The 23,637-nt window shown below is 41.7% G+C and overlaps 1 protein-coding gene across 1 annotated transcript in view; it reads right to left on the bottom strand.

The window, feature by feature from the left end:
• cdh7a (cadherin 7a) overlaps window positions 1–23,637 on the bottom strand; it is a 171,899-nt gene that overhangs the window by 73,837 nt on the left and 74,425 nt on the right. Inside the window, exon 8 of the mRNA XM_023978068.1 lies at window positions 21,893–22,029. Coding sequence (XP_023833836.1) covers window positions 21,893–22,029 — 137 coding nt within the window. The remainder of the gene's footprint in view (window positions 1–21,892; window positions 22,030–23,637) is intronic.

Raw genomic sequence — 23,637 nt, forward strand, 5'->3', positions numbered from 1 at the left:
TACACCAACTTTGTCAGGAGGAATGGGACAAAATTCACCCAACTTATTGTGGGAAGCTTGTGGAAGGCTACCCGAAACGTTTGATCCAAGTAAAAAAATGTAAAGGCAATGCTACCAAATACTAATTGAGTGTATGTAAACTTCTGACACACTGGGAATGTGATGAAAATAATAAAAGCTGAAAAAAATCATTCTCTCTACTATTTTTCTGACATTTCACATTCTTAGTATAAAGTGGTGATCCTACCTGACCTAAGACAGGACATTTTTACTWGGATTAAATGTCAAGAATTGTGAAAAACTGAGTTCAAATGTATTTGGCTAAGGTGAATGTAAACTTCCGACTTCAACTGTATGTTTCATTGTCTTTTAGCCAGGTAAAAACTGATTGTCTTTTCTTTTTAATCACTAAGCCTTTACATTTATAACTAGCTAAACTTATTTCACCACTTAGCATAATGATATACAAGTTTCAATTCGATTTACCGCAATGTGTTTGCAAATGTACCATTAAAAAGTACAATGCTGATTGAATGTCCATATAGGTGTACCATGATATTTGCATTGCGACTGAGTCAACCTCCAATTGTCCTACAATATTCCACCCACTAAATCCCCCCCCCCCATCCCAAGTTGGGTTGTCGTTCCAGTGACTGACAGACCACCTCTGTAGACATGAATCCTAAGTCCTTTGAGAGATTGGAACACATCCTTTGAAAAGAACACATAGTGAAACCTACAGAACAGAACCAGATTAACTCTTTAGCCTCTGTTGTACAGTTGTGGTCAAAAGTTTTGAGAATGACACAAATATACATTTTCACAAAGTTTGCTGCTTCAGTGTCTTTAGATATTTTTGTCAGATGTTACTATGGAATACTGAAGTATAATTANCAAGCTTTTTTCCGGATGCCCCAAACAATCGGATAGGGGATTCATAAGAGAACATGACTTTACCCCAGTCCTCAGCAGTCCAATCCCTGTACCTTTTGCAGAATATCAGTCTGACCCGGATGTTTTCCTGGAGAGAAGTGGCTTCTTTGCTGCCCGTCTTGACACCAGGCCATCCTCCAAAAGTCTTCGCCTCACTGTGCGTGCAGATGCACTCACACCTGCCTGCTGCCATTCCTGAGCAAGCTTTGTACTGGTGGTGTCCCGATCCCGCAGCTGAATCAACTTTAGGAGACGGTCCTGGCGCTTGCTGGACTTTCTTGGGTACCCTAAAGCCTTCTTCACAACAATTGAACGGCTCTCCTTGAAGTTCTTGATTATCTGATAAATGGTTGATTTAGGTGCAATCTTACTGGCAGCAATATCCTTGCCTGTGAAGCACTTTTTGTGGAAATCAATGATGACGGCACGGGTTTCCTTGCAAGTAACCATGATTGACAGAGCAATGATTCCAAGCACCACCCTCCTTTTGAAGCTTCCAGTCTGTTATTCGAACTCAATCAGCATGACAGAGTGATCTCCAGCCTTGTCCTCGTCAACACTCACACCTGTGTTAATGAGAGAATCACTGACATGATGTCAGCTGGTCCTTTTGTGGCAGGGCTGAAATGCAGTGGAAATGTTTTTGGGGGATTCAGTTCATTTGCATGGCAAAGGRGGACTTTGCAAATAATTGCAATTCATCTGATCACTCTTCATAACATTCTGGAGTATATGCAAATTGCCATCATACAAACTGAGGCAGCAGACTGTGAAAAATGATATTTGTGTCATTCTCAAAACTTTTGGCCACRACAGTATTATTTGTAGTTTTAAAAAGATATACAATACCATTCAAAAGTTTGGACACACCCATATTCATTCAAGTTTTTTGTCTTTATTGTTACTAGTTTCTACATTGTAGAATAATAGTGAAGACAACACAACTATGAAATAACACATCATGTAGTAACCAGAAAAGTGTTAAACAAATCAAAATATATGTTATATTTTCAACATAGCCACCCTTTGCCCTGGTACAGCTTTGCACACTTGAAATTCTCTCTACCAGCTTCACGAGGTAGTCACTAAGAATGCATTTCAATTAACAGGTGTGCCTTGTTAAAAGTTCATTTGTGGAATTTAATGCTAAACACTTAATGCATTTGAGACAATCAGTTATGTTGTGACAAGGTAGGGGCGATATACAGAAGATAGCCCTATTTGGAAAAAGACCAAGTCCATATTATGGCAAGAACTGCTCAAATATGCAAAGAGTAACGGCAGTCCATCATTCCTTTATGACATGAAGGTCAGTCAGTGCACAACATTTCAAGAACTTTGAAAGTTTCTCCAAGTGCAATAACAAAAACCATCAAGCGCTATGATGAAACTGGCTCTCATGAGGACCGCTACAGGAAAGTAAGACCTCTGCTGCAGAGGATAAGTTCATTAGAGTTATCAGCCTAACAAATTGCAGCCCAAATGAATGCTTCAAAGAGTTCAAGTAACAGACACATCCCAACATCAATTGTTCAGATGAGACTGCCTGAATCAGGCCTTCATGGTTGATTTGCTGCAAAGAAACCACTACTAGAGGAAACCAATAATAAGAAGAGAGTTGCTTGGGCTAAGAAACACAAGCAATGGACATTAGACCAGTGAAAATCTGTCCTTTGGTCTGATGAGTCCAAATTTGACATTTTTGGTTCCAACCGCCGTGTCTTCGTGAGACGCAGAGTCGGTGAACGGATGATCTCCGCATGTGTGGTTCCCACCATGAAGCATGGAGGAGGAGGTGTGATGGTGTGGGGGTGCTTTGTTGGTGACACTGTGGGTGATTTATTTAGAATTCAAGGCACACTTAACCAGCATGGCTACCACAGCATTCTGCAGTGATACGCCATCCTATCTGGTTTGCGCTTAGTGGAACTATCATTTGTTTTTCATCAGGACAATGACCCAACACACCTCCATGCTGTGTAAGGGCTATTTGACCAATAAGGAGAGTGATTGAGTTCTGCATCAGATGGTTTGGGATGAGTTGGACCGCAGAGTGAAGGATAAGCAGCCAACAAGTGCTCAGCATATTTGGGAACTCCTTCAAGACTGTTGGAAAAGCATTCCAGGTGAAGCTGGTTGAGAGAATGCCAAGAGTAGGCAAAGGGTGGCTACTTCAAAGGATYTCAAATATATTTAGATTTGTTTAACCGTTTTTTGGTTCCTACATGATCCCATGTGTTATTTCATAATTTTGATGTCTTCACTATTATTCTACAATGTAGAAAATAGTAAAAATAAAAACCCTTGAATGAGTAGGTGTGTCCAAACTTTTGACTGGTACTGTATTTACATAAAAAAAATWGTGCATGTGTTAATTATTTCCACAATTGACGAATAATATCCAGAATAATGTAGGCTCTTCCTACGAAGGATTTTTACCTAWAACAAGGACTGGCAGTACAAAATTAAAACATTTGGCAAGCTATTACAATTCATTTTACACTACACCTTGTGATTCCATCCATCATTACCCCATAGCAACAGATGTGGGATGTATACACGCACTCACCCCACCCCTCCGACACAAATACCTCTACCCCTCTCTCCCCTTCCACCGATAGACCGACCATCAACCCCCTACGCACTCATTCATGCACGTACACACACACACACACACGTTCAACAGTTGTTCAATCCCCAAGCCCAACTCAAGAGAATACTTGATGTGTGAATGTGTATATAGTTGTAGCTGTTTGAGAAGGCATGCCAAATTGAGCAGGAATGTCAAGATTTGATTAACTTCTCTAGGGTATGTGGGACGGTAGCGTCCCACCTCGTCAACAGCCAGTGAAACTGCAGGGCGCCAAATTCAAAACAACAGAAATCCCATAATTTAAATTCCTCAAACATACAAGTATTTTACACCATTTTAAAGATACTCTTGTTGTAAATCCAGCCAAAGTGTCCAATTTCTAAAAGGTTTTACGACAAAAGCACACCAAAYGATTATGTTAGGTATGAGCCAAGTCACAGAAAAAGACAGCCATTTTTCCAGCCAAAGAGAGGAGTAAACAAAAAGCAGAAATAAAGATCAAATTAATCACTAACCATTGATGATCTTCATCAGATGACACTCATAGGACTTCATGTTACACAATACATGTATTTTTTGTTCGGTAAAGTTCATATTTATATCCAAAAATCAGAGTTAAGGCGGGACGCTACTGTCTCACTTGGCAAAACACTGAGAAAATGCAGAGCTCCAAATTCAAATTAATTACTATAAAAATTACTATAAAAATCTAACTTTCATTAAATCACACATGAAAGATACCAAATTAAAGCTACACTGTTTGTGAATCCAGCCAACATGTCAGAATTCAAATAGGCTTTTCGGCGAAAGCAAACAATGCTATTATCTGATGATAGCACGATTGTAAACAAAGAGAGATAAGCATATTTCAACCCTGCAGGCGCGACACAAAACGCAGAAATAAAAATATAATTCATGCCTTACCTTTGACGAGCTTCTGTTGTTGGCACTCCAATATGTCCCATAAACATCACAAATGGTCCTTTTGTTCGATTAATTCCGTCGATATATATCCAAAATGTCCATTTATTTGGCGCGTTTGATCCAGAAAAACACCAGTTCCAACTTGCTCAAACGTGACAACAAAATATCACAAAGGTTATCTGTTATTACTTTTGTAATAGAATTTTAGGTATTTTTCTAATGTTAATAATCAATAAAATTGAAGACGGGATGATCTGTGTTCAATACAGGATTAAAACCAACTGTAGCTAGCTTTCTGGTCTCGCGCCTCTAACAAACCTGACACGTTGAGTGACTCTCGTTCAAGATGGCCGTACTTATTTATTACACAAAGGAATAACCTCAACCAAATTATCAAGACTGTTGACATCCAGTGGAAGCGGTAGGAACTGCAAGCAGGTCCCTTAGAAATCTGGTTTCCCAATGAAACCTCATTGAAAAGAGAGTGACCTCAAAAAAAAATATCTGAATGGTGTGTCCTCGGAGTTTCGCCTGCTAAATAAGTTCTGTTATACTCACATCCAAAATTCTGAATGCTGCCCCTTACCCTAGAGAAGTTAACCAATGTCTAGTCGTAGCTGATGGAGCTCGGGCACCCCCCTTCCCCCCCAACACTCACACACGCGCTGTTCCCCCGTTGTGACCCTTCTTCCTAAGCATCTCTGTTCAGTCAGACCATTTGATTATTCTGTGCCGCCAGTGCCACAATAATTGACCCTCTCTCTGATTGTCCAAGTTTGGCCCCCTCCCCATGGATTACTGCAGCCAGTTTTGCCAGCACTACCACTACCTGGGTGGGGGTTCTCCACCGGTATTCCCACCGGTTAGGTATGAGGTCGTCAAGGTTGTCATTAGTAGCTTTGAGAAAATGTTTGTATATTGTGCTCTCCAATCCAGGGGCTTTGGCTTTGTTGAACCAACCCTGCCAGGCAGGCTCAGACTCAGAGTTTTTGTGTGTCTGACTGCTTGGCAATTACAACTGCCCTCTTTCCGTTTGTCCTCTGTGATAAAAAAGCATTTGCCACAATATCATTCCAACCGTCTCTCCCTCTCGCTGTCCTTACTTTGGGTCAGTTCTGCACGTTTTTGCTGCATAATGAAGAGGATATGACAACAATTATTTCGATTTATTTAGGCTGCAGGGGAGATCAAATGTTTTTCGTTAGGTTAAAGAAACAGGAGTACACTTCTGAGAATCCGTAGGCGAGCGAGTAAACTCCCACTGCAATCCGTTCTTCTTGCTAACGTGCAATCATTGGAAAATAAAATGTATGACCTACGATTAAGATTATCATACCAATGGGATATCAAAAACTGTAACATCTTATGTTTCACTGAGACGTGGCTGAACGACGATACGGACAATATAGAGCTGAAGGGATTTTCCATGCACGGCAGAACAGAGATGCTACCTCTGGTAAGTTGAGAGGTGGGGGTGTGTCGATTTGTCAATAACAGCTGGTGCGCCATGTCTATATTAAAGAAGTCTCGAGGTATTGCTCGCCTGAGGTAGAGTACCGTATGATAAGCTGTAGACCACAGTGGCTACCAAAGGAGTTCTCATCTATATTATTCGTAGCCGTCTATTTACCACCACAGAACGAAGCTGGCACTAAGACTGCTCTCAACCAACTCTATAAGGCCATAAGCAAAGAAGAAAATTCTCACCCAGAAGCAGCGCACCTAGTGGCCGGGGACATTAATGCAGGCAAACTTAAATCAGTTTTACCAAATTTTTACCAGCATGTCACATGTGCAACCAGAGAAAAAAAAATCCTAGACCACCATTACTCCACACACAGAGATGCATACAAAGCTCTCCTCYGCACTCCATTTTGTAAGTCTGACCATAATTCTATCCTCCTGATTCCTGCTTTCAAGCAAAAACTAAAGCAGGGAGTACCAGTGACTTGCTCAAAATGGAAGTGGTCAGATGACGCAGATGCTACAGGACTATTTTGCTAGCACAGACTGGAATATGTTCCGGGATTCTTCCAATGGCATTGAGGAGTACGCCACCTCAGTCATCGGCTTCATCAATAAGTGCATCGACGACGTTGTCCCCACAGTGACTGTACGTACATATCCCAACCAGAAGCCATGGATTAAAGGCAACATCCACATCGAGCTAAAGGCTAGAGCGGGAGTGGGACACTAATCTGGATTCTTATAATCTGGACGCTTCGTCGGATGTGGCAGGGCTTGAAAACTATTACGGATTACAAAGGGAAACCCAGATGCGAGCTGCCCAGTGACGCGAGCCTACCAGACGAGCTAAATGCCTTTTATGCTCGCTTCGAGGCAAGCAATACTGAATTTTGCACGAGATCACCAGCTGTTCTGGTTGACTGTGTGATAACGCTCTCGGTAGCCGATGTGAACAAAACCTTTAAACAGGTCCACATTCACAAAGCTACTGGGCCAGATTGATTACCAGGACATGTACTCAAAGCATGCGCGGTCCAACTGTTAAGTGTCTTCACTGACATTTTCAACCTCTCCCTGACCGAGTCTGTAATACCTACATGTTTCAAGCAGACCACCATAGTCCCTGTGCCCAAGGAAGCGAAGGTAACTTGCCTAAATGATTACCGCCCCGTGGCACTCACATCGGTAGCCATGAAGTATTTTGAAAGGCTGGTCATGACTCACATCAACAGCATCCTCCCAGACACCCTAGACCCACTCCAATTCGCATACCGCCCCAACAGATCCACAGATGACGCAATCTCAATCGCACTCCACACTGCCCTTTCTCACCTGGACAAAAGGAACACCTATGTGAGAATGCTGTTCATTGACTACAGCTCAGCGTTCAACACCATAGTGCACACGAAGCATCCTGACCGGTCAAATCACCGCCTGGTATGGCAACTCCTCGGCATCTGACCGTAAGGCGCTACAGATGGTAGTGCGTACGGCCCAGTACATCACTGGGGCCAAGCTCCCTGCCATCCAGGACCTATACAATAGGCGGTGTCAGAGGAAAGCCCATAAAATTGTCAGAGACTCTAGTCACCTAAGTTATAGACTGTTTTCTGTGCTAATGCACGGCAAGCGATACCAGAGCGCCAAGTCTAGGACCAAAAGGCTCCTCAACAGCTTCTACCCCCAAGCCATAATAAATGAATTAATAAAATTGCCACCGGACAATTTACATTGACCCTTCCCTCCCTTTTGTACACTGCTGCTACTCGCTGTTTATTATCTATGCATAGTCACTTCACCCACACCTATATGTACAACTTACCTCTCAACTAACCTGTACCCCCGCATATTGACTCGGTACCGGTGCCACCTGTATATAGCCTCGTTATTGTGTTACTTTTTAGTTTAGTCTACTTGGTAAATATTTTCTTAACTCTTCTTGAACTGCACTGTTGGGTTAAGGGCTTGTAAGTAAGCATTTCACGGTAAAGTCTATACCTGTTGTATTCGGCGCATGTGACAAATAAAGTTTGATTTGATTTGAATCTAGCCAGAGAGCTTCACTGCAAGGTTGCTAACGCTGTGGGTTCAAATCCGTTCTCGATCAACAAATCTCTGGCTACCATGCAAGGTCGGTCAGTTCAGTCTTACAATGGCAGTAATGTAATAATTGTGTTCAGTATATACGAAATGGGAGAAAACTGTCAGAAACAGAGTGAAACGAGGAGGTACTATTTAAACTTGTCTGTTTTCATTTTACGTTGCAAAATGTTTTGCTAGCAAGAGGAGTCTTTTCAGGGCTTTCATTTTTGCCAAAACTCAGCAGAAAAGTATCCTGAAGGGATAGTCAGTTGAAGAGAGAGTGGGAGTTGTCATGTTTTCAAACTTTGGGTTTTCATGCACATATAATTATGCATAGCTTACCACCTTGTTAATACTGTTGTTTTGTGTTTCTCATTGCTTTTCAAGTCTGTGCTATCACTGTCTTAGGAACCAGAAGGAGAAAGTTTAAATGGAAGGAGTCGACAACACCAGCAGACACGGTATTATCAGTGTTCTATGAGAACTGGAAATTAGTGTGTGCATGGTGAGCCTATAGAACAGAGGCCATAAGTCTCAAMGTTTTTAAACCTCACTGTGAATGTCAATTATGTTGTATTTTTTGTTCATGTTTTATTGTCATTGTTTGTCCATTTCTAAGTCATTTCCAAGTTTATGTAATGTTRAACAGTATGATATCAAATGTTCAAAGAGGATGGACTGATGGGTTTCGGATTTCTAAACTTTGAATATTATTAATCATTAGCTATGCTCGAGACATGAGGGGTGCCATAGTCTAGRGTCTACACCATAAGTTAATGGGTATCTGTAGGAGGAATGTATATGATCAGTGCAATTAAGTTTGGAATGTACTGAGTGTAGGGGAAACAATCACGTGGCAGCACTGATAAGGGGAGAGAGCCGTGGATTAGTGATGAAGGGGGTCGAAGTCAGGTCAGGTCACATTAAGGGAGAAGGAACAGTTTATTGCCCGTATCACTTAATTTCCTGGCAATAAAGATAGCAATAAAGATGCAATGTTTAGCGAGAAGGAGGTGACTCCACCCCAAATTGGCGTATATATATACCACCACTGGTAGAACCATGTCTTTGTCTGTTTAGCTGTTCGATTCTTTGGGATGAATAAACTTGGTTAAAGCTTTCACAATGTTCGCCGAGTTCTTACTCTGATATTTAGAATCTAACAAGTAGGTACGACATGGGAGAAAACTGTCCGAAACAGAGTGAAACAAGGAGGTACTATTTAAACTTGTCTGTTTTTGTTTTACGTTGCAAAATGTTTTGCTGTGGTGTGAACATGCCCTAATGAACACGACTCTAAACGCCTTGCTTTAATTGAGCAAATAGCACAAAATTAGGATGTATCAGTTGCCATCTACAGTATATAATTTTGTGGGATGACACATTGGCTGTGTTCCAGGCCGCCGCATAACCTCCGAAAATGTTTAACATGACAGTAAAAGCATCAATATGATTGTAATTAAAACCTCTTGACGCTAGGGGTCAGATTTWTWTTTTTKWAATAACGTTCCCAAGGTAAACGGACTATTTCTCAGGTCCAGATCGTAGAATATGCATATAATAAATATTGTCTGTGAGTATAACAAAACTGATTCTGCAGGCGAAAACCTGAGAAAATCTAACCCGGACGTGATTTATTCATTTTTTTAATCTGTGTTTCCTGGCCCGTCTTTCTTCCATTTAAAGGGGTATCAACCAGATTCATTTTCCAATGGCTTCCTCAGGCTGTGACCAGGCTTTAGACATAGTTTCATGGCTTTTATTTTGAAAAATGAGCGACATTTTCTTTCTCTCTTTTATTGAATAGGTTACGGTCCGGTTGAAATATTACCGATTATGTTTGTTAAAATCAACCTGAGGATTGATTATAAAAAACATTTGACATGTTTCTACGAACATTACAGACACTTTTTGGAATTTTCGTCGAACGGAACGAGGCTTTGGTTTTCCGAACATAACGCGCAACCCAAATGGCGTTTTTTTGTTATAAAAGTAATATTTATCGAACAAAAATAACATTTGTTGTGTAACTGGGAGTCTCGTGAGTGCAAACATCCGAAGATTATCAAAGGTAAGCGATTAATTTGAGTGGTTTTCTGACTTTCGTGACCATGCTAATTTGGGGCTAGCTGTTGTAGCATTGATTGATACACTCACAAAAGCTTGGATTGCTTTCGCTGCAAAGCATATTTTCAAAATCTGACACGATAGGTGGATTAACAACAAGCTAAGCTGTGTTTTGGTATATTTCACTTGTGATTGCATGATTATAAATATTGTTAGTAATATTTTGCGCCCTGCAATTCAGCGGTTGTTTAGGAAAATGATCCCGCTAAAGGGATCCGTAGCGCAGAGAAGTTAACACGAGGGGAGACAGAGAGCTTGTTTCAAGTGCAGGGCGCAGCAGGTGTTTATTGCAAAGGACCACAGGAGGAGGCAGGTAGCTGGGTCCAGGGGCAGGCAGAAGGTCATACACAGGGGTCCAAAAGGGCAACAGTACAGGCTAGTAACGCAGTCCAGGAGATCAGGTAATAGGTAGATAACAGGAAATCCAATAGGCTAAAGTACAGGCAGGGAATAGGCAAAAGGCATCATTAGTGAGGCAGGCAAAATCTATTGTACACGGGAGGAGTAACTCACGGGAAACCCAGAGCTCTGAAAGCCGTGTGTCACCAAACAAACAATACCTCACAGTGACTGGGTGCAAAGAACTGAACTAAATAGTGTGTGATAATGACATACAGGTGTGTGAACAGGTGATTGGGATCTGGAGAGTGAGCTGCGTTCAGGGGATCTACGTGTTTGAGGGTGTGAGTTGGAAGCAGACGTTACAATGATATTGAAATCTGATGCCCAAATCAATGATTAATATGTGCAGTTTGACTGCTTTGTAGTCGGTCTGGAACGCGGCCAATATCATAATGAGATTTCCTGTAAGCATACAGTACATGTGTTTGTAGTGCAAAATTCCAGTGCAAATATCCAATGTTTATCTCCCTCATGCAAATGATATCAAAACATCCCCATGAATAAAACATTTGCGAAATTAACACCTTTCACTAGTGTAGCGTTAGCTACATGTCTCCACAGTGCTGATTGCAGCTCGACTCGGAAATAGATTATGTGCATCTGTCAGTGAGTCATGCACATCTGCTGTTAATTTACAGGTGAAGCGGTGAGAGAGTGCAAGAGAGGGAGAGAGAGTACTGTAAATCACACACACACCATACATACACACACTTCTCAGTAAGGCTGCCAGCCACAGGTGGGAAGCAGATCCAGGAATCTTGCCTCACTCTCCAGGTACAGTAACCCAGTTGGTTTATGATGCTGCCCAAAGGAAATAAATAAAGAGAGGTGATATTTTAGCTGAGCTCTACCGACTCTGACAATGGCAGTAAAGTATGTTGTCATAGAGATACAGCTCCCCACTCTATTCAATGTCTTGAGGGCATAGACTGGAACGAGGTATAGAGAGACAAAAACTGAGTGTTAGCCTTTGGAGCAAACTTCTGTTCTTGCAAATTGGCCTGCTGTGGTACAACTTATCTCTAACTTTCTAATCCCAGTCCAAAGTGAGACAAACAACTCATCAAATATCCAAATCATGAGGATATCCAAAGATAGAAGCTTTTCAATCAATTTCTAAAAGAAACATCTCACATCTGAAGCCCAGCTTTTCCTGCAATTGTATAATCGAATAGCACATTTTGGAGTCACAACACCAAAGGGTGATAGGCATCCAATTGTTATGGTGAGCTCGATCATCTGATTGCAGTTAGGGTTAGTTTACCAGACACAGACTAATTCTAGTCCTTGACTAAGAAGCTATTTAAATGGAGATTCCCTATTGAGCATGCTTTTTAGTCCAAGACTAAACCTAATATGTGTCCTTGAGGCCTGTCCCAAGATTTGTTTTCAAGAATACCTTAATTTTTTTGCTAATTGCTAACTCTGGCTAACACAATGGACACACGGCTTCTTCAGGGATCTGCCATGTCTCCCACCCAGAGAAACATAGGAGAAGACACCTCAATCTTCCCTGCCAAGACACATTTAAGGGAGCTGCGATGCCTCTGACCATGATCTATTGACTTTAAAGTCTCTATTTCAACAAACCTAACGCAATGGTTAATATTAGCGCTGGCATTACACTCTTGGRAAAAAAGGCGCTATCTACGACCTTAAAGGATACTTTAGCTGTCCCCATAGGAKAATCCTTTGAAGATCCATTTTTTGGTTACAGGTAGAACTCTTTTGGGTTCCATGTAGAACCCTCTGTAGAMAGGGTTCTACATGGAACCCAAAAGGGTTCTACCTGGAACCAAAAAGGGTTATCCTATGGGTACAGCCGAAGAACCCTTTTGGAACCCTTTCTTCTCAGAGTGTAGCGGTATGTGTTCGGGGGTGTGTCTACAATATTYTTGCTATTTTCACAACTGGAATTATGGGCGTAGAAGCTGGCGGYGGTGCGAAAGGGCTCSGTTTTTATGAATAAACAAGTTGTGGGAGTGTCTAGGCTCGGCCCCTCAGTGCCCAATCAGAATGTGCTCCATGGCTAAATATATGGCTGCTTCACGTYGTGTATTTACAGTCTTTTATGTATTGCATTGTCATCAACTCCAAATAGAATGTTGAATACGTTATAGCCTAGTTTGTTAAATAGCCTGCCCCATATTTGCTAAATATGTTGAATATATTTGCAGTCCACATTGTTCTAATTGCATTGTTTCAACATGGAAATACATTGTTAAACATAGGCTACAGCATTGACACTGATTTAGGGGCTAGGCCTACTTTATATTGCAATCTGGACATGGACATGCCAAACATAGTCAATAAACAAGATTCAATTCACTAGGCTATTGATAAGGCCTAAAATTACAGTGTATAATTCTGACCAAATTCTTATTAAAATTCCATAACTTGTTTTAAATAGGCTATGTCTAAATGCAGTTACAGGCACCATAAATGATCCCTGTGAGCGTATAATACAGACAGATAGGAAGGAAATCGCTCAGGGATTTCACGATGATGCCAATGGTGACATTAAAACAGTTACAGAGTTTAATGGCTGTTATATAGGGGAAAACTGAGTAGCATTGTAGTTACTCCACAATATGGAGAGAGGTACTCAGTAATCTGTTGGATTGGTTTGGCCCCAAACATAACACATTGTATTCTGGACAAAAAGTTCAAGACTGTTGGAAAAGCATTCCAGGTGAAGCTAGTTGAGAGAATGCCAAGAGTGTGCAAAGCTGTCATCAAGTCAAAGGTGGTTATTTGAAGACTCTCAAATATAAAACATATTTGGATTTGTTTAACACTTATTTTGTTACTACATGATTCCCTATGTGTTATTTCATAGTGTTGATGTCTTCACTATTATGCTACAATGTAGAAAATAGTACGAATAAAGAAAACCCTTGAATGAGTAGGTGTTCTAAAACTTTTGACCGGTAGTGACCAGCATTGCCCATCCCCCACCAAAATGATTTGACTCCCGAAAGTTGCTGTTCAGCACATAGGCTTGTTTTGGTGGAAGACACATTCGAGCAAGCAAGGCATGGCCTTATTCTGCTGGACAGACACTTGTAAGTAGCAACATTGGATATGGGTATTGATTGTTGGTGTTACTGTTGTAGCTACAATGTGTAGTTATTGCTATAAATGTTAGTTACATAGTGCATTCAGGATTCATAGAACGCCATTGTAGCTAGAAGCTTAGCCTAAAGAAAGGGAAGGAACGGTAACATAAGCCACATTTATAATGCGAACAAAACGTTCAGATTGAAATATATTATATAACACTATGCATCTGACATGAAGAATATGGAATCCTGTCAGCTCTGTTTATGACATTTCCTTCGGTCAAGTAATCTTGAGTCAAAGGTGAGTATCTTGTTTTTCTATTTAGTCTAGCGGGCACAAGTTGGGGAATCTTCTATCAACTACATTCCATTCCATGTTCACTTTCATAAGCGATATGAACAACAAAGTAAATCACTAATGAACATGTTCATTTTTGCCTGTTGAACTGTTCAATAAATAGCATAACCAGTTTGATGCGTCTTTTATATTGTGTAGACCTGTGCTGGATTTATGGATTTTTTTTTAGCTTTTTGAATAATTCCTTTTTTAGATTTTACTTCAGGAATGATGTTGTACCCCTGCTCGGATGAAACCTCTTTCCTGGATGAAACAATTGATCAGTCAATCTCCCTCAACCTCACCTACAGGTACTCCTGGCTGGCTGAGCTAGTGCTGTAGAGCCTATATTTTTCAGCCAATGCAAACACACCACTATTTAGGAAATCTAGTTTATTCAAATGGTATACTGACTAGCAAATCCTGAACATGCTGCAAAGCAATTGTGGTCCCACATGGACCCTGTTTATTGTGTATGTAAACTACCTACTGCTTTTTTTTCATATTTTTTCTATCTAGACATAACTACGAAACATTTACACAACTGTATTTATTTCTCCTTTCAGGAAAGATGAGCTCTGTGATGCAACCTATCTCCCGGATGACAAAGAAGAGAAGTACTACTGTTCACATCAGCTGTGTCCCTGACACATCAACAGGGCTGCAGTGGAACGGGTCGAGCGCTTCAAGTTCCTCAGTGTCCAAATCACTAAGGAGTTACGGTAGTCCACACACAGGCGCATAGTCATGAAGAAGGCGTGACAGTGCATCTTCCCCTTCAGGAGGTTGAAAATGTTTAGCATGGACCTTAAAACCCTCAAAAGGTTCTCCAGCTGTACCATTGACAGCTTCTTGACCGGATGTAACACGGCTTGGCTCTAAAGAGCGTGGTGCAGACAGCCCAGTACATCACTGGGGCCGAGCTCCCTGCCATCCAGGACCTCTATATCAGGCGGTGTGAAAGGAAGGCCCAGAAAATCGTTAAAGACTCCAGCCACCCAAGCCATAGACCGTTCTCTCTGCATCTGCATGTCAAGTAGTACCGGTGCATCAAGTCTGTCAAGCAGGCTCCTTGAACAGCTTCTATCCCCAAGTCATAAGACTGCTAAATAGCTAACTAAATACCTGACAAAATGGCTACATGGACTAATTGAATTCATAGTCTGTGTAGTCATTTGCACTCTCTCTATGCACACTCACTGACCCTTCAACACACACACAAACACACTTCATAATTTGCTCACACACACATAATATGCACAAACATTTATACTGAGTCTACACACACGCACACTCACATACAATCATCATATTCGCTGCTGCTACTCTGTTTATTATATATCATCCTGATGCCTAGTCAAATCAAATCAAATCAAATGTTATTTGTCACATACACATGGTTAGCAGATGTTAATGCGAGTGTAGCGAAATGCTTGTGCTTCTAKTTCCGACAATGCAGTAATAACCAACAAGTAATCTAACCTAACAATTCCACAACTACTACCTTATACACCAACAAGTTAAAGGGATAAAGATATGTACATAAAGATATATGAATGAGTGATGGTACAGAACAGCATAGGCAAGATGCAGTAGATGGTATAGAGTACAGTCTATACATATGAGATGAGTAATGTAGGGTATATAAACATAAAGTGGCATAGTTTAAAGTGGCTAGTGATACATGTATTACATAAAGATGGCAAGATGCAGTAGATGATATAGAGTACAGTATATACATATGAGATGAGTATGTAGGGTATGTAACATTATATTAAGTGGCATTGTTTAAATGGCTAGTGATACATTTTTAATAATTTCCATCAATTCCCATTATTAAAGTGGCTGGAGTTGAGTCAGTATGTTGGCAGCGGCCACTAAATGTTAGTGGTGGCTGTTTACAGTCTGATGGCCTTGAGATAGAGCTGTTTTTCAGTCTCTCGGTCCCTGCTTTGATGCACCTGTACTGACCTGGCTTCTGGATGATAGCGGGGTGAACAGGCAGTGGCTCGGGTGGTTGTTGTCCTTGATGATCTTTATGGCCTTCCTGTGACATCGGGTGGTGTAGGTGTCCTGGAGGGCAGGTAGTTTGCCCCGGTGATGCGTTGTGCAGCCTCACTACCCTCTGGAGAGCCTTACGGTTGTGGGGCGGAGCAGTTGCCGTACCAGGCAGTGATACAGCCCGACAGGATGCTCTCGATTGTGCATCTGTAGAAGTTTGTGAGTGCGTTTGGTGACAAGCCGAATTTCTTCAGCCTCTTGAGGTTGAAGAGGCGCTGGTGCGCCTTCTTCACAACACTGTCTGTGTGGGTGGACCAATTCAGTTTGTCCGTGATGTGTACACCGAGGAACTTAAAACTTTCCACCTTCTCCACTACTGTCCCGTCGATGTGGATAGGGGGTGCTCCCTCTGCTGTTCACAATCATCTCCTTTGTTTTGTTGACGCTGAGTTGTGAGGTTATTTTCCTGACACCACACTCCGAGGGCCCTCACCTCCTCCCTGTAGGCCGTCTCGTCATTGTTGGTAATCAAGCCTACCACTGCAGTGTCGTCCGCAAACTTGATGATTGAGTTGGAGGCGTGCATGGCCACGCAGTCGGGGTGAACAGGGAGTACAGGAGAGGGCTCAGAACACACCCTTGTGGGCCCCAGTGTTGAGGATCAGCGGGGTGGAGATGTTGTTACCTACCCTCACCACCTGGGGCGGCCCGTCAGGAAGTCCAGGACCCAGTTGCACAGGGCGGGGTCGAGACCCGGGGTCTCGAGCTTGATGACGAGTTTGGAGGGTACTATGGTGTTAAATGCTGAGCTGTAGTCGATGAACAGCATTCTCACATAGGTATTCCTCTTGTCCGATGGGTTAGGGCAGTGTGCAGTGTGGTTGCGATTGCGTCGTCTGTGGACCTATTGGGTCGGTAAGCAAATTGGAGTGGGTCTAGGGTGTCAAGTAGGGTGGAGGTGATATGGTCCTTGACTAGTCTCTCAAAGCACTTCATGATGACGGAAGTGAGTGCTACGGGGCGGTAGTCGTTTAGCTCAGTTACCTTAGCTTTCTTGGGAACAGGAACAATGGTGGCCCTCTTGAATAAGGATTGATTGAATATGTCCTTAAACACACCAGCCAGCTGGTCTGCGCATGCTCTGAGGACGCGGCTGGGAATGCCGTCTGGGCCTGCAGCCTTGCGAGGGTTAACACGTTTAAATGTTTTACTCACCTCGGCTGCAGTGAAGGAGAGCCCACAGGTTTTGGTAGCGGGCCGTGTCAGTGGCACTGTATTGTCCTCAAAGCGAGCAAAAAAGTTATTTAGTCTGTCTGGGAGCAAGACATCCTGGTCCTAGCCCTWTACATATCTATCTCTATCACTCCAGTATCCCGGCACATTGTAAATATGGTAAGGSAACTGCACTGTTGTGTTTAGAGYTTGCAAGAAAGGCATTTCACTTTACTTGTGACGCAAAATTAAAACTGAACTTGAAACCTGGCGTTAGGGCTGGAAAATGCCAACGTGYCAGTTTTAACATGACAAAATTGCAAACTAATATGCGTTTGACACTTGCGCCTCCATAGCGCCAGCTGAAAATAGAGCCCTATGTAAGGTGGCATCCGAAGACTGTGTTCCCAAAGGCTACTTTGATATTGGAGCAAAACTCAATCTCTTTACTCAACATTATTCAAATCAATATCCATATCTGTCTATGGCTGTGTCCGAAATCTGTCTTACCTACTTACTAAAACTACATACTGTGTACTTATCAAACGTCCTACTATTTAGAATTCACTGTTGGTAAAAATGTATGCAGTAAGAAACAAATATCAACATACTAATCATACATACTGAGAAAGCGTCATCTAATGTGCAATGGTGATTTGTTCATTTTTGTACAGGACATCACATATTCTGATTATTAGCTGTTGTCAAATACACGTGGGTGTGAAAAGATGATTCCCTTCCTCAATAGCAGTGGTGTAGTGGAGGGTATATGCAGGTAAATACCGTATACCCACTTATTTTTCTGTGGGCATTGCGTATACTCACTTCTTAATCCCCACTGATACGTATCAAAGTAGTGTAGTGGAGGTGTATGCCTATCATTTAATAGGGCTGATGGAACAGATCAGAATGTTTAGCTTAAATGTCACGCCTTGACCTTGGAGAGCCGTTTTATTTATCTATTTGGTTAGGTCAGGGTGTGATTTGGGGGCGCATTCTATGGTTTCTACTTCTTTGTTTTTGGCCGAGTGTGGTTCTTTTCCCACCTAATGTTTTGGGTAATTATACATTTTTTTCGTGTGTGTTTGTGTGTGCCACGGTTGCGTARCGTTTGATTCTGTTTACCTGTTCTTTTTGTGAAGGTTTCACTACGATTAAAAGAGATGTGGAATTACATGCAGGCTGCGCCTTGGCTCATCTATGACAGGGAGTTAATAATAATAATTACCCACAAACACATGTGGGAAAAAGGCTGCCTAAGTATGATTCCCAATCATAGACAATGATAAACAGCTGCCTCTGATTGGGAACCATACCCGGCCAACAAAGAAACAGACAAACTAGAATGCCCACCCAAATCACACCCTGACCTAACTACATAGAGAAATAAAAAGGCTCTCTAAGGTCAGGGCGTGACAATTAGAAAGCAGAGGGATTTAAAGATGCAACAACTTTCAAGGGTCGCAAATATCATTAGGCTTTTTAGGCTAATATCATTAGGCTATCACATGCCTTTGGCCTCTAGACAATGAAACAATAGAACAGGGGGTGGCAGCAAACCTCCACATTTCAAAATTGTAGACCTACACGAGTCTGGTTCATCCTTGGGATCAATTTCCAAACGCCTGAAGGTACCACGTTCATCTGTACAAACAATAGTATGCAAGTATAAACACCATGGGACCACTCAGCCGTCATACCGCTCAGGAAGGAGACGCATTCTGTCTCCTAGAGATGAATGTATTTTGGTGTGAAAAGTGCAAATCGATCCCAGAACAACAGCAAAGGACCTTGTGAAGATGCTGGAGGAAAAAGGTACAAAAGTATCTATATCCACAGTAAAATGAGTCCTATATCGACATAACCTGAAAGGCTGCTCAGCAAGGAAGAAGCCACTGCTCCAAAACCGCCATAAAAAAGCCAGACTACGGTTTGCAACTGCACATGGAGACAAAGTTCGTCCTTTTTGGAGAAATGTCCTCTGGTCTGAAGAAACAAAAATAGAACTGTTTGGCCATAATGACCATCGTTATGTTTGGAGGAAAAAGGGGGAGGCTTGCAAGCCAAAGAACACCATCGCAACCTTGAAGAACGGGGGTGGCAGCATCATGTTGTGGGGGTGCTTTGCTGCAGGAGGGACTGGTGCACTTCACAAAATTGATGGCTTCATGAGGAGGAAAATTATGTGGATATATTGAAGCAACATCTCAAGACATCAGTCAGGAAGTTAAAGCTTGGTCGCAAATGGGTCTTCCAAATGGACAATGACCCCAAGCATACTTCCAAAGTTTTGGCAAAATGGCTTAATGACAACAAAGTCAAGGTATTGGAGTGGCCATCACAAAGCCCTGACCTCCATCCCATAGAAAATTTGTGGGCAGAACTGAAAAAGCGAGTGCGAGCAAGGAGAACTACAAACCTGACTCAGTTACACCAGCTCTGTCAGGAGGAATGGGCCAAAATTCACCCAATTTATTGTGGGAAGCTAGTGGAAGGCTACCCAAAACATTTGACCCAAGTCAAACAATTTAAAGGCAATGTTACCAAATACTAATTTAGTGTATGGAAACTTCTGACCCACTGGGAATGTGATGAAATAAATAAATTTTTACTAGGATTAAATGTCAGGAATTGTGAAACTGAGTCTAAATGTATTTGGCTAAGGTGTATGTAAACTTCCGACATCAACTGTATATCTCACTGGTCAACCCAAAGCCACCACCTCCTTTGGCCACCTGTCCTTCCAGCTCTCTGCTGGAACTGGAACGAATTGCAAAAATTGCTGAAGTTGGAGACTTATATCTCCCTCACTAACTTTAAGCATCACCTATCTGAGCAGCTTACCGATCGCTGCAGCTGTACACAGCCCATCTGTAAATAGCCCATCAAATCTACCTACCTATATTGTTTTTATTAACTTTTTTGCTCTTTTGCGCACCAGTTTTTCTACTTGCACATTATCATCTGCACATCTATCACTCCAGTGTTCATTTTCTAAATTGTAATTACTTCGCTACTCTGGCCTATTTATTGCCTTACCTCCTTGCTCCATTTGCACACACTGTATATAGACTTTTTCTATTGTGTTATTGACTGTAAGTTTGTTCCATGTGTAACTCTGTGTTGTTGTTTGTGTTGCACTGCTTTGCTTTATCTTGGCCAGGTCGCAGTTGTAAATGAGAACTTTTTCTCAACTGGCCTACCTGGTTAAATAAAGGTGAAATAAAAATAATAAAAAATTCATATACTGTCCCTGCAAAAATGCACGTTATATCTACTTTGATTTGAGTTTTATTCAATATTTACTCATTGTCTAATTAATCGCACTGCTTAAAATGTTTTGAAAGTCAAATGAAATTGACTGAGGAGTGGTTATAGTAGTACTCTATTCTAATAAAATATGTAATATTTTTTTATTACATTTACAAGGAGGGATGTTAGAGTACCCGACTCAACTCTACTGATATGTTGAAAGTGAAATGTCATTGACTAAGGAGCAATGTTAGAGTARAAAGTACTGTACACTCGTAGAAAAAAAGGTTCCAAAGGGGTTCTTCAGCTGTCCTCATAGGAGAACCCTTTTTAAAAGGGTTCTAACTGGAACCAAAATGGGTTCTGCTATGGGTATAGCCGAATAACCCTTTTAGGTTCTAGATAGCACCTTTTTTTCTAAGAGTGTATTTACATGTAAATATGTTGAAACTAAAATTACATTAAGGAAAGGAAAGGGGGATAACTAGTCAGTTGTACAACTGAATAAATTCAACTGAAATGTGTCTTCCRCATTTAACCCAACCCCTCTGAATCAGAGAGGTGCTGGGGGCTGCCTTAATCGACATCCACGTCTTCGACGCCTGGGGAACAGTGGGATAACTGCTCAGGGGCAGAAATACATATTTTTACTTTGTCAGCTCGGGGATTCGTTATGTTAGAGTAGTTAGAAATCTACTTAAGTATGTTGAAAGTAAAATGATTAAGGAGCAATGTTACACTCCTCCAGCCCCAATGGGGGTTTGCCACGGTGCAAGTTTGATTGAACTCCAGCCTCAGTAGTACTGAGTCAGATGGAACGATTGGGGAACAGGTGCATTTCTTTTGGTGAAGGTCACAGACAAAGTCTGCAGCGGGAGAGCCCGGGCGTTGGGAGGAAAGTGTGTGTGTGTGTGTGTGTGTGTGTGTGTGTGTGTGTGGGGATCAGCTTCGGCCATCGTTTGGAATCAAGGTGAGGCTCGATCAAAAACCACAAGTTCTACAGCCAGCAATCAACTGCAGTCGACCTCTGTAGCAGCAGCGCATCTGCACAAACTCTCCTTTACGAGTCAAGGAGATGAAGGGTCTGTGCACGTTCTCCCTACTGATTTTCAGACTTCCGGGAGAATTTGGCAACATCTCAGTGAGCCTTCTACTAATGATATTCATTGGGAAATAGTACAGGAAGCTTAAGTCTATCTTTTATGATACAGGATTTACTTCATTTTAAAGAGAATTTGGGATTTGTCAGTGTGAAATAGTCTTAAATCGTATGTGATGTCACTGTTGAAGAGGCACTACATAACATTTGCCTCTAGGGGTGCTCTTTAGGGGTCCCTTAAATCGACATATTGTCCAAAAATCGTCTCATTGTACAGAAAGCCAACATTTGATGTACACAATTAGCAACTCCATTGTGTATCTTTAAGTTGTAACAGTGATTGACAAGAACCCGGATGTAATGTAGCAACTGTGCAGACAGAGCAGAGTAAGGACACTTACAGCTCTCCATGGCGAAGATGGTGATGTTATGTATGGCGTTGACTTCTCTGTCCAGCGGCTTGGCAGTGCTGATGACACCGGTGGTGGCGTCTATGTTGAAAAAGCGCTCCAAGTCGGTGTTGCGGTCTATTGAGTACCTGGAGTTAGGTAGACAGGAGAGAGAGCCTGTTGATGAGGCTTCCTATCAAGGGYCAGATTCAACAGCACCCGCCATATAAACAGATTCTATGGACCATCTGTGGGCAATGCATTAAGAATGCATTAATCAGGGATGCATACTGTACATTTATGCAGGCTGTTATAATAAGGAGCAATCATATGTCGAATGAGGAAGTCTACAACTGATGCATACCAAATACATAACAAGCAGTTAAACAACCAGCACATGTATTTGTCGTAGAAACACAAAATAGAACTGATCAAAAACGTTCAAACAGTAACAGAGCATTACGATTTAGAACTTGCTATGATGAATCTGTCATGACGTTGGCCTGGGGGTAAGTTTATGACAGTCATAAATACCTCTTCCCCCCTTTTTCCTCTCTCTACCCTACTGATGTGACATTTGAAAATCCCTTGGTTAACATAGAGATTCTGGGAACATCAGAAGGTGGGGGGAAATGAACCATATTTTGGTAATCCGACCAGTTGAACATATGAGTTGGTACTTAATGAATATGATGTCAGTTCGGTTGTCATCTGAGACATTCTCATCAATGATAGGATGACATAAACTCTACAGTGGACAGTCTACACATTAGAGTTATCAGATTCACATGGAATTGTTGGGCAATTTAAATGTTTGAATATAACATTGGTGAAAAGATTAAATGTAATTTTAGCTTCCAAATGAGAGATTTGGGTTTTCATAAGGTTAGGGCTGTGCTCAATCAGTGGCCTGCCCCTGTGAAGAGACAGGGGTTATAAAACTATGAAAACACACCCTTCTCCCTCCACTATATAAAGCCTTGAGGAAAATGTAACCTCCTGTTCCGGGTACATTAGGATGACGATCCGATGTCAGAATGGTTCAGATAATAACTACAGAACGAAGCCAACCTCAGCGTGGTTGCGAATGGTATGAACTTTGAACTCTTATTCACTACAGAAGYKAWMYCWMCKRSYMGKWGRKWTMRCAACAGCAGCTAAAAACGTGGGCTAGGAAAGGACAGACAGAGTATCCCATTTACCACCCAACGAAAACACTACAACGTAGCCAATTTACCACCAGAGACATTCTTCAAAGGACAAAGGACTCTGTTGGGAAACACGGCCTTCCATCTACCACCAACCTACCGAAGCGCAGCTCAGAGTAAATATTTATTGCATTTTCCTTTTCCAAATGGGCGGTAATTTAGAATGCATAAGATACTGTATTTACGATAGCATGGCTTCTCCCTTTGTTCCTCAAGTCTTCCCGCTCTTTCACTCAAACCCAGCCCCCTTTTCTTTTGTGTCACCAGCTGTCATATCTGTTCCGTCCGCTAGGGACATTTTCCTTTATGACGTAATTTGTAATCAAGGTATGATTCATTCTGTGTATATGTAAATATGTGTGATTAGCCAGGGTTCGTGAAGATAACCAAGAATTTACAACTTTCAGATGAGACTGAAATAAGGTGACGATTAATATTGACTGCTATTGATGTAAATATTACTAGGTCTTTAAGAGTTTATTCGGAAGATAACAGCTCTATAAATATTATTTTGTGGTGCCCCGACTTTCTAGTTAATTACATTTACAT

Source organism: Salvelinus sp. IW2-2015, linkage group LG32 (genome assembly GCF_002910315.2).
Source record: "Salvelinus sp. IW2-2015 linkage group LG32, ASM291031v2, whole genome shotgun sequence".
Lineage (NCBI taxonomy): Eukaryota > Metazoa > Chordata > Actinopteri > Salmoniformes > Salmonidae > Salvelinus > Salvelinus sp. IW2-2015.